The 15,526-nt window shown below is 46.1% G+C and overlaps 1 protein-coding gene across 5 annotated transcripts in view; it reads left to right on the forward strand.

Annotated features, from left to right (window-relative positions):
* Window positions 1–1,568: 1,568 nt before the first annotated feature.
* tax1bp1a (Tax1 (human T-cell leukemia virus type I) binding protein 1a) overlaps window positions 1,569–15,526 on the forward strand; it is a 44,690-nt gene continuing 30,732 nt past the window's right edge. The window contains exons 1-5 of one of the 5 annotated variants that reach the window (XM_036953323.2): window positions 1,569–1,961; window positions 2,671–2,890; window positions 11,421–11,523; window positions 13,059–13,249; window positions 13,347–13,505. In XM_036953323.2, coding sequence (XP_036809218.2) covers window positions 2,699–2,890; window positions 11,421–11,523; window positions 13,059–13,249; window positions 13,347–13,505 — 645 coding nt within the window. In that variant the 5' untranslated portion in view covers window positions 1,569–1,961; window positions 2,671–2,698. Of the gene's footprint in view, window positions 1,962–2,670; window positions 2,891–11,420; window positions 11,524–13,058; window positions 13,250–13,346; window positions 13,506–15,526 lie in introns of those variants that run through there. The other 4 variants (XM_036953324.2, XM_090209077.1, XM_036953325.2 and 1 more) reach the window with 4 other exon arrangements.

Genomic DNA, 15,526 nt, shown 5'->3' on the forward strand with positions numbered 1-15,526 from the left:
CTGTCAACAGTAAATTGAGACGCTGACTGAGTTCACCGTCCTAGGGGAGCCTTGCCATTAATTAAAATGATCAGTCTTGTGCAGGCATGCCGGTAGTTACTCCAGCCACAAATAACGTTGTGTTCCATCCAGTTGGTCACATGAAGAGTGAAGGAAACATGATTTTAAAGAATTGACTGATAGGGATGTGAGAGATGAGCGTATAGCCATCTCCATTGTTACAAGCAATCAGTTCATAGTTAAAATGTTCATATTTCGTTAACAACAACTTGGGAGGAAATTGTATGGGCTCCAGAGTTGCGCAGCGGTCTAAGGCACTGCGTCTCAGTGCTAGAGGCATCACTACAGACACCCTGTTCAAACCCAGGCTGTATCACAATTGGCTGTGATTAGGAGTTCCAAGGGCGGTGCACAATTGCCCCAGCATCGTCTGGGGTCGTCCGGGTTAGGGCAGGGTTTGGCTGGGTAGGCCGTCATTGTAAACAAGAATTTGTTCTTAACTGACTTGCCTAGTTAAATAAAGATAAAACGAAAAACACAGTGGGTAACCAACTGTTCAGAAGATTTGCAGAAAAACCAAGCCATTTTGATCTATTATGTACATGCACACCGGGAAAAAGATGGTGGAAAATAGAAAAACATGTAAACAAGTTACCGAGATCCAGGTCGACAAGAGTATTGCAACTTTGCAATAGATTCCGACACTCTCTGAACAAGGCAGCCATGCTTATTTCTCCTTGACCTGGGCGTTTACAGGGTCACGTCTTTATCAAATTGACTTCACATTTTTTTGCATTTTAGCTAAGCCTGATGGACCCTAACCATTTTCCTAACCTTAACCTAATTATCCTAACCTACGTTAATTATCCTACGCTTCTGCGTAAATTCTCGAACCTTCTACGAAATGTCAATTTTTACAAAAGTTGTTTCCCTTCTGGATAAAACCGGCTTTCATTGATTACGGCTGACAGCCAGGAAGTGAAGGGGAGTTGGTTTTGATTGAGCGCTATTCGGACCTCTCACGAGTCTTAGCCCAGACGCAACAGCCAATGGGAAATCTTGCAAAGGCGGGATATCCTGTGTCTTAATGCACCTGAACGGGACATTGTTTGTAAGATACAGTAATGAACTGGTCTCAAACGCTAACAGCAATATTTCGAGTGCAGCCTCTTCATTTGGTACAATATTAGTGAATTAAACGACTAAAACGCAAATCGTTTGTGGTCATTAACATATTTATACATAATATTTTCAGATAAGAGGAACCTTGATTACGTTCAATCAACCATAGTTTGCAACAAAACTTTCTAAACATGCTGTGCAAATGTAATAGTTCCGGTAGTAATATTTCCAATTACCCTAATTGATGTACAGTAGAGTAATTCTATTTAGGCTATCAAATGTACTTGTAACTTTACAGTGGTTCCCAACCAAGTCAGTCAATTAAAAACAAATTCTTATTTACAATGACGGCCTAGGTAGTGGGTTAACTGCCTTGTTCAGAGGCAGAACGACAGATTTGTCAACTCAGGGATTCGCGCTAACCACTAGGCTACCCGCCGCCCCCTAGAACCCCCAGCGACTCACTCCATCATCACTCTGTGTTGTATACGTTTCGCACTATTCCCAGTGCAAGATGCAGCAACTGGGAAAATAACCTGACATTTTCCAGAGATAGCTACTGTATATTCATGAATTGCTTTATTGGTTTATACTTGCAAATAGATTGTTTTGCGGCATCACCTCATTGGAATTTGCGCGTGGTGGAAATGGAATCTCTCTCCTCAGCACCGCCACCAACCCATCCCGGAAGTGACACCATCAGTTTTCACATTTCAGGAAAAGCATCAGCATCTTCAATGCTTTGACAACGGGGGTTGAAGATATTTCCACAACCGCGTTTGGACTGACACATTTGGCTTTCAAAACACAATTTGTCGCAGTTTGGATTCGTAAGACAGGTAATGAATCGATTCAAGCGGAAGAAATAGCTGTGATTGTCATATTGCTAGGGGATTTGGCCTACTAGCAAGACGTATAGCTAACACTGAGATTATTGCTAGCTAGCTAACAATATAAGCTAGTTTGTTGTCAGATCCGTTAGCCAACGTGACGTTAGTTAGCTACAAGGCCCTTGAAGGTTAATGCGGAGATCTTAATCGATCCAGTTGTCAATGAACATGATAGTTACGTTAGGGCAACGTTATATATGCGAACATTATAGCTATCTAGCTAATCATCTTAAGCGTGTTTGTGTCAGATACAGGCTCTTGGAAAATGTCAAGGGAATATTAGCTCGCTACCTAGCTATAGTTAGCAACTCCCCGTTCGCCTGTGGTAAATGAGACCTGTGCTGGCTGTGTTTGGGCGATCACTCGCTTCAGCTTTTGGAAGCCTATATTGTGGTTTTCTCTGGAGCCCATCTCATGCAGTCTGTTTGCCATCATGTCGTTATTTTAACATGTTTAGGCAGGCTTGGAATTCTTCCATGTTACATGTCAGTTCACTAGCAATTATTTACATTTGATTGTAAATGGGTAAAATGTCAATATGATGTGTGTGTGTGTGAGAGAGGGGGGGGGGGGGATATGCATGCCCAACCAGAAATGTTTTCATATCCCTTCCCTATATTCTTTCCCAAATTCTCTCTATTACTAATTTTCCCTGCAGTTCGGACAAATGAAGTGACAAACAGGATATGATGTCATCGTTCCAGGTGGTGGGCTCTTTGCCCAGCAGTGTCATCGGCGTCATGGAAACATCAAACTTTGCCCATGTCATCTTCCAGAACGTTGGGAAGAGCTTCCTGCCCCAGGAGGCACTGGAGTGTTGCTACACCCTCACCTCGTACATCACCCCCAACCCCAAAGACTGGGTGGGAATATTTAAGGTAACACAAACACACACATCCTACATCACTCCCCACTCCAAAGACTGGTGGGCATCTTTAAGGTACACCCTACCCTATTTACAACCCACCCCCAACGACCGGTGGGCATCTTTAAGCTACACCCCACCCAAAGACTGGGTGAGCGACACTAGATCTCCCTTAGCCCTGCACCAGTACTTCTCACACTGTATGGAGCATTGACTCATCAGACGCTATGCAGTCATCCTATGCAGTCATCACAGGGCCTAAATGTAGCCTCATGACCCTCCAACTAGAAGATTGGCCGTTAGGCCTCGTCGTGCCTCCAACTAGAAGATTGGCCGTCAGGCCTCGTCGTGTCTCCAACTAGAAGATTGGCCGTCAGGCCTCGTCGTGTCTCCAACTAGAAGATTGGCCGTCAGGCCTCGTCGTGAATCCAACTAGAAGATTGGCCGTTAGGCCTCTTCGTGTCTCCAACTAGAAGATTGGCCGTTAGGCCTCGTCGTGTCTCCAACTAGAAGATTGGCCATTAGGCCTCTTCGTGTCTCCAACTAGAAGATTGGCCGTTAGGCCTCTTCGTGTCTCCAACTAGAAGATTGGCCGTTAGGCCTCGTCGTGTCTCCAACTAGAAGATTGGCCGTTAGGCCTCTTCGTGTCTCCAACTAGAAGATTGGCCGTTAGGCCTCGTCGTGTCTCCAACTAGAAGATTGGCCGTTAGGCCTCGTCGTGTCTCCAACTAGAAGATTGGCCGTTAGGCCTCTTCGTGTCTCCAACTAGAAGATTGGCCGTTAGGCCTCGTCGTGTCTCCAACTAGAAGATTGGCCGTTAGGCCTCGTCGTGTCTCCTACTAGACGATTGGCCGTTAGGCCTCGTCGTGTCTCCAACTAGAAGATTGGCCGTTAGGCCTCGTCGTGTCTCCAACTAGAAGATTGGCCGTTAGGCCTCGTCGTGTCTCCAACTAGAAGATTGGCCGTCAGGCCTCGTCGTGTCTCCAACTAGAAGATTGGCCGTCAGGCCTCGTCGTGTCTCCAACTAGAAGATTGGCCGTCAGGCCTCGTCGTGTCTCCAACTAGAAGATTGGCCGTCAGGCCTCGTCGTGTCTCCAACTAGAAGATTGGCCGTCAGGCCTCGTCGTGTCTCCAACTAGAAGATTGGCCGTCAGGCCTCGTCGTGTCTCCAACTAGAAGATTGGCCGTCAGGCCTCGTCGTGTCTCCAACTAGAAGATTGGCCGTCAGGCCTCGTCGTGTCTCCAACTAGAAGATTGGCCGTCAGGCCTCGTCGTGTCTCCAACTAGAAGATTGGCCGTTAGGCCTCGTCGTGTCTCCAACTAGAAGATTGGCCGTTAGGCCTCTTCGTGTCTCCAACTAGAAGATTGGCCGTTAGGCCTCGTCGTGTCTCCAACTAGAAGATTGGCCGTTAGGCCTCGTCGTGTCTCCAACTAGAAGATTGGCCGTTAGGCCTCTTCGTGTCTCCAACTAGAAGATTGGCCGTTAGGCCTCGTCGTGTCTCCAACTAGAAGATTGGCCGTTAGGCCTCGTCGTGTCTCCAACTAGAAGATTGGCCGTTAGGCCTCGTCGTGTCTCCAACTAGAAGATTGGCCGTCAGGCCTCTTCGTGTCTCCAACTAGAAGACTGGCCGTCAGGCCCCGTCGTGTCTCCAACTAGAAGACAGGCCGTCAGGCCTCGTCGTGTCTCCAACCAGAAGATTGGCCGTTAGGCCTCGTCGTGTCTCCAACCAGAAGATTGGCCGTTAGGCCTCGTCGTGTCTCCAACTAGAAGATTGGCCGTTAGGCCTCGTCGTGTCTCCAACTAGAAGATTGGCCGTTTTTTGTTTTACTCTTTCATCAACCTGATTCTTTTCTCTATTTCAGTGTTTTGTTTTTTTGCCCTTACACTACACAGCTGATTCAAATGATCAAAGCTTGATGATTAGATGGTTATTTGAAACAGCTGTGTAGTGCTAGGGCAAAAACCAAAATGTGCACCCCTTGGGGTCGCGAGTTCCGAGTTTGGGAAATCCTGGCCTATTTCCTTCTACAGAGATGTTTCCAGTAGCTGTGGTATGGTTATTCAATGTGCAGAGTGAGGTGGGAGGAGGAAGGGAGAACAGATAGGTGTTGCTGGGGGGTATTTTCTGGTCTGTCTCTCTGGTCTAACCAGATCTTTATTTTTCATTGCAACCCCCCCCCCCCCCCCCCCCCCCCCACACACACACACACACACACTCACATCCTTATTTCTTTCTCTCACTTTCTCTCTCTTCCACCTCTCCTTCTCTTGTTTCCCCCTCCCTCCCCCTCTCTCTATATATCTCCTCTTTCATCAGGGCCATCAAATTTCACACTGAATTAACAGGAAATGTGAACGAGGAAGCTTAATGTCTCGTAAAGACAAAAAGCAAACATTTATCATCTTTTAAGAAGTTACTTCAAATCCACCCAGCTCAATTAAAAAGGAATAAAGATGGTGGGTTTATTTGGAAAATGTAGATTGGAAAATGTAGATGGTTAGTCTGCACTAATGAAAACTGTTTCATGGTGAAGCGTTGGGAGTGTGATAAAGAGCTGTGTATTTCCGCAGCTAGAGGTGGTAGGCTTTTCCCATGAAAAGCGTGGCATGAAAGAGTGAAACTCAGCCACAGGAGGAATTATTAAAAAAATGTCAGTTTTTCAACCCAACACTCCTCCCTCCCTTTTCACCCTTCTCACACTTTTATCTTCTAATGCTTTTTTCTTGTGCCATGACACTACCCCTCCCCCCATCCTCCCCGGCTCTCACTGTATGTGTGTGTGTGTGAGTGATTGCACTACTGAGAGAGCTCCAGACACATACATCTAGCACAGCTGCTTGGGCACTTACTCACATTACCCTTGACACACACACAGACACCCTGAGGCTCTCTGACACAAAATATGTAGGTTAGGTACAGGCTCCCCCTACTGGCTGTATACTGTCATTAATACTGTCTTCTAAAACCTGGGATTGGCATCACAAGGCCTTGATGATACCATGATAATATTCCTACACTTATCACACTTATCCATATATAAAACAAAGTAAGATTGGAATGAGATTTAAGTTTTAAGACCTATTTTTTTTGTAATGCAATTAGAAGCTTAAATGGACTTGTATCAACTCTTAAGATTTAAAACACACACCTCTGGAAAAGCCCCTGATTCAGGAGGTAGTGGAGTTGTGGCATGTTGCTGGGAGAAACCCGTGCAGTAAGAGTGTAATTAACGTGTCATCGGACCGTGTGCATACCCCTCTAATTCGTGATGGATGGCAGCTTGGTCTGTGATTATTTTATAACATCACTCCTGAGTCTGAACACTCCAAACCAAACTCCAGTCACCTGCAACCCTCCACTATACAATTACCAAATCATTTATGTGTTTAAACCTCCCCGTAGATCAGCGTTTCGCAAACTCCATCCTCTGGACCCCAAAGGGTGCACGTTTTGTTTTTTCCCTAACACCTAAGCTTGATGTTTAGTTGATTATTTGAATTAGCTGTGTAGTTCTAGGGGAAAAACCAAAATGTGCACCCCTTGGGGTCGTGAGTTCCGAGTTTGGGAAATCCTGGCCTATTTCCTTCTACAGAGATGTTTCCAGTAGCTGTGGTATGGTTATTCAATGTGCAGAGTGAGGTGGGAGGAGGAAGGGAGAACAGATAGGTGTTGCTGGGGGATATTTTCTGGTCCTGAGGACCGAGTTTGGGAAACCCAGACTTAGACTAACACACAGACAGACACACACACTTGGGTATAAATAATGTTCTCACCTGAATAGAGTTAGATATTTATTATTATCACATGGAATTTCACCTGCATTCTGAGTAGGCCCTACATGCATTACTCTACTTTCTAATATCACACCAATTACTGTCAACATACTAAAAACACGATCACCCTCGCACAGAACATTGTCATCAAACTAATAATCATCATCACTCCGAACATTGTTATTTCATTAATAGTGGATGTTGTCATCAAGGTAGGGCTGGTATCACAGTATTTTATTTGTTGTTGACGGTATTTGTCGGTGTTTTTTGTTTTTGAATAATATAAGTTCTAAATGTGCTTTATGAGTAGTGTGATCATAGGGTAGCAACACATATATTCTAATGTATTTCAATTGGTCTTTCTCAATTCTGATTGTTTTATACTGTTCAATTCAACCCCACAAAAATTCAGCATTTTAATACAATTGTGCACTTCCTGTACTCATTTGAGAGAATTTCCACACTGCCATGTAGGGTCCACGATATGGGCAAACAATCTAGGCCTTATTTTTTTACCAAATGTTGCAGTTTGACTTGTGGTTTAGATCAAAACACTTTGGTGAACTGTTGGAATCATGGAAATATAACTCTTATTCTAATTCTATAGTTAGAATATAATAAATAGTGGGCACTTTTGAATACGGTGTTTGACATGACATTAAATGAAAATGCCAGGGAGGAGTTATTGTGACAGGGTAGGAACCAAAGTGTTGACAAGTGTTTCTTAGGGGACCCTATAATCTTTGGCTACATTTAATGTTTTCTCTTAGCAACTTTATAGCTAACATTCTTGCTTTGTGTATTCCTCTTTGATTTAGAAGATACTGTTGCACAAAAAACATTCAGCTGTAGGTCTACGCCATCACTGGTATTATCAGGCTGTATAGCTTGTTATGTTTGCTCTGACCTAGTTAATTTATTAGCTCGCTAGCAATTAGCCTTAGATTTAGGCCAAATTTGCTAAGAAAAAACAAATTGCTGTTTGCTGATGTAAGAAACACAAAATTATAGTGTAATTTATAGAACACTAGTGGATTTATATTAAGAAGAAAAGTGAAAATAGCATCGTTGTCATCAATATTGTTGCATGTGCTGCATTATTAATATCTGGCCAAGGCTTTCGACTCTGTCAATCACCACATCCTCATCGGCAGACTCAGCAGCCTTGGTTTCTCAAATGATTGCCTCGCCTGGTTTACCAACTACTTCTCTGATAGAGTTCAGTGTGTCAAATCGGAGGGTCTGTTGTCCGGACCTCTGGCAGTCTCTATGGGGGTGCCACAGGGTTCAATTCTTGGACCGACTCTCTTCTCTGTATACATCAATGAGGTCGCTCTTGCTGCTGGTGAGTCTCTGATCCACCTCTACGCAGACGACACCATTCTGTATACTTCCGGCCCTTCTTTGGACACTGTGTTAACAACCCTCCAGGCAAGCTTCAATGCCATACAACTCTCCTTCCGTGGCCTCCAATTGCTCTTAAATACAAGTAAAACTAAATGCATGCTCTTCAACCGATCGCTACCTGCACCTACCCGCCTGTCCAACATCACTACTCTGGACGGCTCTGACTTAGAATACGTGGACAACTACAAATACTTAGGTGTCTGGTTAGACTGTAAACTCTCCTTCCAGACCCATATCAAACATCTCCAATCCAAAGTTAAATCTAGAATTGGCTTCCTATTTCGCAACAAAGCATCCTTCACTCATGCTGCCAAACATACCCTTGTAAAACTGACCATCCTACCAATCCTCGACTTTGGCGATGTAATTTACAAAATAGCCTCCAATACCCTACTCAACAAATTGGATGCAGTCTATCACAGTGCAATCCGTTTTGTCACCAAAGCCCCATATACTACCCACCATTGCGACCTGTACGCTCTCGTTGGCTGGCCCTCGCTTCATACTCGTAGCCAAACCCACTGGCTCCATGTCATCTACAAGACCCTGCTAGGTAAAGTCCCCCCTTATCTCAGCTCGCTGGTCACCATAGCATCTCCCACCTGTAGCACACGCTCCAGCAGGTATATCTCTCTAGTCACCCCCAAAACCAATTCTTTCTTTGGCCGCCTCTCTTTCCAGTTCTCTGCTGCCAATGACTGGAACGAACTACAAAAATCTCTGAAACTGGAAACACTTATCTCCCTCACTAGCTTTAAGCACCAACTGTCAGAGCAGCTCACAGATTACTGCACCTGTACATAGCCCACCTATAATTTAGCCCAAACAACTACCTCTTTCCCAACTGTATTTTATTTATTTATTTATTTTGCTCCTTTGCACCCCATTATTTTTATTTCTACTTTGCACATTCTTCCATTGCAAAACTACCATTCCAGTGTTTTACTTGCTATATTGTATTTACCTTGCCACCATGGCCTTTTTTTGCCTTTACCTCCCTTCTCACCTCATTTGCTCACATTGTATATAGACTGTTTATACTGTATTATTGACTGTATGTTTGTTTTACTCCATGTGTAACTCTGTCGTTGTATCTGTCGAACTGCTTTTCTTTATCTTGGCCAGGTTGCAATTGTAAATGAGAACTTGTTCTCAACTTGCCTACCTGGTTAAATAAAGGTAAAATAAATAAATAAAATAAAATTGACAATGCAGACTGAACACAAGTGTCTCGTTGTCGAGGAATGTGAAAATGCGCTCCTCAAGTGACAGGGGGCGACATTGATATGATTACATCTCTCTCCCACCATTTAGAAGTATGTTTAAAATTAGAACCTCTTTCTCTTCTGTGTCTGCTTCCGTTTAAACTAGGCTCTGCTGCTCCCCTCTGTCAGCACTTACACACACACCTCCTCCCAGCCTCTCCAATGAGAGAGGGGAGAACTGGCAAGGAGTGAGGGAGGGTTTGTGGTTTCAAATAAATGTTTCCATCCCTGTAATTGTATGTGGTACATTATTTTTGTTTAGCCTACTGTTACATGAGAATGAGAACAGGACTGGTGTGCATGATGGGAAACAAACCCATCTTCAACCAATCACAACTCGGCTGTGAAATACAATACCGGTGAAAAGTTTTAGAACACCTATTCATTCAAGGGTTTTTCTATATTTTGTCTATTTTCTACGTATCAGAATAATAGTGAAGACATCAAAACTATGAAATAACACACATGGAACAATGTAGTAACCAAAAAGGGTGAAACAAATAGACACCCTTTGCCTTGATGACAGCTTTGCACATGCTTGGCATTTTGTCAACCAGCTTCATGAGGTAGTCACCTGGAATGCATTTCAATTAACAGGTGTGCCTTAAAAGTTCATTAGTGGAATTTATTTCCTTCTTAATGCGTTTGAGCCAATCAGTTGAGTTGTGACAAGGTATGGGTGTACAGAAGCTAGCCCTATTTGGTAACAGACCAAGTCCATATTATGGCAAGAACAGCTCAAATAAGCAAAGAGAAACAACAGTCCATCATTACTTTAAGACATGAAGGTCAGTCAATCCGGAACATTTCAAGAACTTTTAAAGTTTCTTCAAGTGCAGTCGCAAAAACCATCAAGCGCTATGATGAAACTGGCTCTCATGAGGACCGCCACAGGAATGGAAGACCCAGAGTTACCTCTGCTGCAGATGATAAGTTCATTAGTTACCAGCCTCAGAAATGGCAGCCCAAACAATTGCTTCATAGTGTTCAAGTTACAGACACATCTCAACATCAACTGTTCAGAGGAGACTGTGTGAATCAGGCCTTCACGGTCAAATTGCTGCAAAGAAACCACTTCTAAAGGACACCAATAAGAAGAAGAGACTTGCTTGGGCCAAGAAACACGAGCAATGGACATTAGACTGGTGGAAATTTGTCCTTAGGTCTGGAGTCAAAATTTGAGATTTTTTTGTTCCAACCGCTGTGGCTTTGTGAGACACAGAGTAGGTGAGCGGATGATCTCTACATGTGTGGTTCCAACCTTGAAGCATGGAGGAGGAGGAGGTGTTATGGTGTGGGGGTGCTTTGCTGGTCACACTGTGATTTATTTAGAATTCAAGGCACATTTAACCATCATGGCTACCACAGAATTCTGAAGCGATACGCCATCCCATCTGGTTTGCGCTTAGTGGGACTATCATTTGTTTTTCAACAGAACAATGACCCAGCACACCTCCAGGCGGTATGAAGGGCTATTTTACCAAGAAGGAGAGTGATGGAGTGCTGCATCAGATGACCTGGCCTCCACAATCCTCCGACCTCAACCAAATTGATATGGTTTGGGATGAGTCGGACCGCAGAGTGAAGGAAAAGCAGCCAACAAGTGCTCAGCATATGTGGGAACTCCTTCAAGACTGTTGGAAAAGCATTCCAGGTGAAGCTGGTTGAGAGAATGCCAAGAATGTGCATTCATGAAGGCAAAGGGTGGCAATTTGAAGACTCAAATATAAAATATATTTTGATTTGTTCAACACTTTTTTGGTTACTACATGATTCCATATGTGTTATTTCATAGTTTTGATGTCTTTCACTATTATTCTACAATGTAGAAGATAGTCAAAAGAAAGAAAAACCTCTGTATGAGTAGGTGTTCTAACACTTTTGACCGATAGTGTACGTTTCACTTTTCGGCTGCTGGGCTGTTCAACTTGTTGATCTTGCTTTGGGCAATACCACTCTTTTGTATTATGATTAACAAGGTACGTAACAGGTATTTGTGAGATCCTAGTCTTGCTGTGTGTCCTGTGTTGGTGTGAGAACAAAATGCCAGTGTGTATGTTTTAGCTGTAGCCTGTCCTCCTGCGTTGGGTCTGTAGGTGGGTTGGAACACAGCGAGGGATTACTACACTTTCCTGTGGTCTCCCATGCCGCAAGACTACCAACCTGGAAGCACCGTACACAGGGCTGTGGTGTTCCAAGGTACACACACACACACTTACTTAGGACCGTACACACACACACACACCGAGCATGGGAAGCACTGTGGTATGCAAAGGTAACCTCATGATTTAACAGTCCCTATATTAAACCAGCTACCTTATTTTATTGATGGAATACAACCGCAACCGTGGTCAGAGACTTGAACATCTCTCTCTGTCTCTCTGTGTGTGTGTGTGTGTGTAGGGATATTACACACACATGCTACATAGAGGGCCGGTGATCTGGTTTTACAGGGGCTGACATGGTCTCTGTGGTGTCAGTGGAACTCTGTGACTTCTGCATGTGTTTATATCACGGACAGTGATCTTTACCTCAAATACAGTGCAGTTGAATTACTGGACTTTTACTCTTATTGAATGAAGTGTTTACTATGAGTAGAAGATGTGAAAGATGAGTGATTTTATATACATTAGATTTAGACAGTCAGGATTCACAGTGCCTCTCAGAGTGCTGATCTATGGTTCATTTTTGTGTTTTTAGATCATAATGCATATGATGATATGGGCATGTGGGGACCAGATCCTAGATCAGCACTTCTTCTAAGGGATGGGCACGGTTATTCGAATATCTGAACGGAAGTGATTATTCGGTTACTTGAGAGAGTAGCCTATTTTAACAATGAAAAGACTTTGTCTGAAATGAAATAAAATGATATGTGACGTTGCTAAATAGCCTATAAGGATAGACCATTAGATTGAACAGTTTAATAAAACAACAGTTTAATGACAGTTTTTACAAGGGTGCCCCATTTAAAAAAGGACACCATTACCCTACACACCCGTTTCACACCTGTAGCTTGTCGTTGTTGTCTGTCAAGGCGTTACAGTCAGAGGCTTCATGGGAAGATAAAGATTTTAGTCATGCAAAATGGAATTAAAATGACAGAATTCGGTTGGCTAAATGAGAAGAAGCAGGATACAATGATCAACCAACCGGTGGGCTGTTGTTGTAGACAAGGATGAGGAGCGCAGCAAAAAAGACTTAACTGTCTACTGTCTACTGTTATTATTGGGAATGTGATTAAAAATGAGGCAACAGTGTGCTTTAGGACCATGAGGATGCCTCCGAGCAGTCTGATAGGCTTTGGAGTGTTTATCTGACTGGTCAAAAAATAATAATAATTATGTCCCACCCACTTCTAAAACCAAAGTTGCGCACCTGGTCACACACACCGGCCCCTGCTCCTCCTTTCCCGCCCCTACACCACCTTCTGCTGAAGCAAGTAGAGTGTAGTTCACCAGCTTCCTCTAGAGTCCAGTGAGCAAGTCTCCATTGAAGTAATTTACAAAAAAAAATATTATCTTTAAAACATGTATTTTGACTATTTGGATATCCAGGAAAAAGTCACGATATTATTCTTATAGTTAAATCATTTCAAATGCCCATCCCTGTCCTACTCTGATACTCTTTATGAATACTCTAGATGAAATAAACGCAACCAATTCACCTGACGATACTGTCTCAAAATGCCAGGCCCTTCCTAACTTTTTCCAACTCGGTCTCCCCCTTTGCAGGGTACTATGTTCCCAAGAGTGACGGGGAGTTTTATCAGTTCTGTTACGTCACACACACGGGTGACATCAGAGGCGCCAGCACACCTTTCCTGTTTCGCCCGGCCACGCCCACCGAGGACTGTCTTACCGTTACCGAGGATGACAGCAACTCAGACATTCTGGTGGTGACCACCAAGAGCAGTGTGCTGGAGGTACACACACACACACACACACACACACACACACACACAGTATAGCTGTCTAAATGTTACTGGTACACAGTCTCCTCTTCTATCCTCTGGTGAGAAGCAGCGTGTAGAGGAGGCGCAGCAGGAGCGCAGGGAGCTGTTGAAGACCATGCACCACCTGCAAGAGGAGAAGCAGCAGCTGCAGGAGGAGCACAGGAGGCTGCACAGAGAGAGAGAGCAGGAGAGGGAGACCTGCAGCCTGCTACGCACACACAACCAGGTGAGGGAGGGAGACCTGCAGCCTGCTACGCACACACAACCAGGTGAGGAAGGGAGGGGAGAGACCTGCAGCCTGCTACGCACACACAACCAGGTGAGGGAGGGAGGGAGAGAGACCTGCAGCCTGCTACGCGCACACAACCAGGTGAGGGAGGGAGAGAGAGACTTGCAGCCTGCAACGAAAACACAACCAGGTGAGGGAGGGAGGGAGACCTGCAGCCTGCTACGCACACACAACCAGGTGAGGGAGGGAGAGAGACCTGCAGCCTGCTAAGCACACACAACCAGGTGAGGGAGGGAGAGAGACTTGGAGCCTGCTAGGCAAACACAACCAGGTGAGGGAGGGAGAGACCTGCAGCCTGCTACGCACACACAACCAGGTGAGGGAGGGAGAAAAACCTGCAGCCTGCTACGCACACATAACCAGGTGAGGGAGGGAGAGAGACCTGCAGCCTGCTACGCACACACAACCAGGTGAGGGAGAGAGACCTGCAGCCTGCTATGCACACACAACCAGGTGAGGGAGGGAGAGACCCGCAGCCTGCTACGCACACACAACCAGGTGAGGGAGGGAGAGAGACCTGCAGCCTGCTACGCACACACAACCAGGTGAGGGAGGGAGCGAGACCTGCAGCCTGCTACGCACACACAACCAGGTGAGGGAGGGAGAGACCTGCAGCCTGCTACGCACACACAACCAAGTGAGGGAGGGAGAGAGACCTGCAGCCTGCTACGCACACACAACCAGGTGAGGGAGGGAGGGAGACCTGCAGCCTGCTACGCACACACAACCAGGTGAGGGAGGGAGGGAGAGACCTGCAGCCTGCTACGCACACACAACCAGGTGAGGGAGGGAGGGAGAGAGACCTGCAGCCTGCTACGCGCACACAACCAGGTGAGGGAGGGAGAGAGAGACTCGCAGCCTGCAACGAAAACACAACCAGGTGAGGGAGGGAGGGAGACCTGCAGCCTGCTACGCACACACAACCAGGTGAGGGAGGGAGAGAGACCTGCAGCCTGCTAAGCACACACAACCAGGTGAGGGAGGGAGAGAGACTTGGAGCCTGCTAGGCAAACACAACCAGGTGAGGGAGGGAGAGACCTGCAGCCTGCTACGCACACACAACCAGGTGAGGGAGGGAGAGAGACCTGCAGCCTGCTACGCACACATAACCAGGTGAGGGAGGGAGAGAGACCTGCAGCCTGCTACGCACACACAACCAGGTGAGGGAGAGAGACCTGCAGCCTGCTACGCACACACAACCAGGTGAGGGAGAGAGACCTGCAGCCTGCTACGCACACACAACCAGGTGAGGGAGAGAGACCTGCAGCCTGCTACGCACACACAACCAGGTGAGGGAGGGGAGAGAGACCTGCAGCCTGCTAAGCACACACAACCAGGTGAGGGAGAAAGACCTGCAGCCTGCTATGCACACACAACCAGGTGAGGGAGGGAGGGAGAGACTTGCAGCCTGCTACGCACACACAACCAGGTGAGGGAGGGGGAGAGAGACCTGCAGCCTGCTACGCACACACAACCAGGTGAGGGAGGGGGAGAGAGACCTGCAGCCTGCTACGCACACACAACCAGGTGAGGGAGGGGAGAGAGACCTGCAGCCTGCTACGCACACACAACCAGGTGAGGGAGGGGAGAGAGACCTGCAGCCTGCTACGCACACACAAGCAGGTGAGGGAGGGAGAAAGACCTGCAGCCTGCTACGCACACACAACCAGGTGAGGGAGGGAGAGAGAGACTTGCAGCCTGCTACGCACACACAACCAGGTGAGGGAGGGAGGGAGGGAGAGAGACCTGCAGCCTGCTACGCGCACACAACCAGGTGAGGGAGGGAGAGAGAGACTTGCAGCCTGCAACAAAAACACAACCAGGTGAGGGAGGGAGAGAGACTTGCAGCCTGCAACGCACACACAACCAGGTGAGGGAGGGAGGGAGAGAGACCTGCAGCCTGCTACACACAACCAGGTGAGGGAGGGAGGGAGAGACTTGCAGCCTGCAACGCACAC

The sequence above is a fragment of the Oncorhynchus mykiss genome, chromosome 18 (genome assembly GCF_057628025.1).
Source record: "Oncorhynchus mykiss isolate SJ-2025 chromosome 18, ASM5762802v1, whole genome shotgun sequence".
Classification (NCBI taxonomy): Eukaryota; Metazoa; Chordata; class Actinopteri; order Salmoniformes; family Salmonidae; genus Oncorhynchus; species Oncorhynchus mykiss.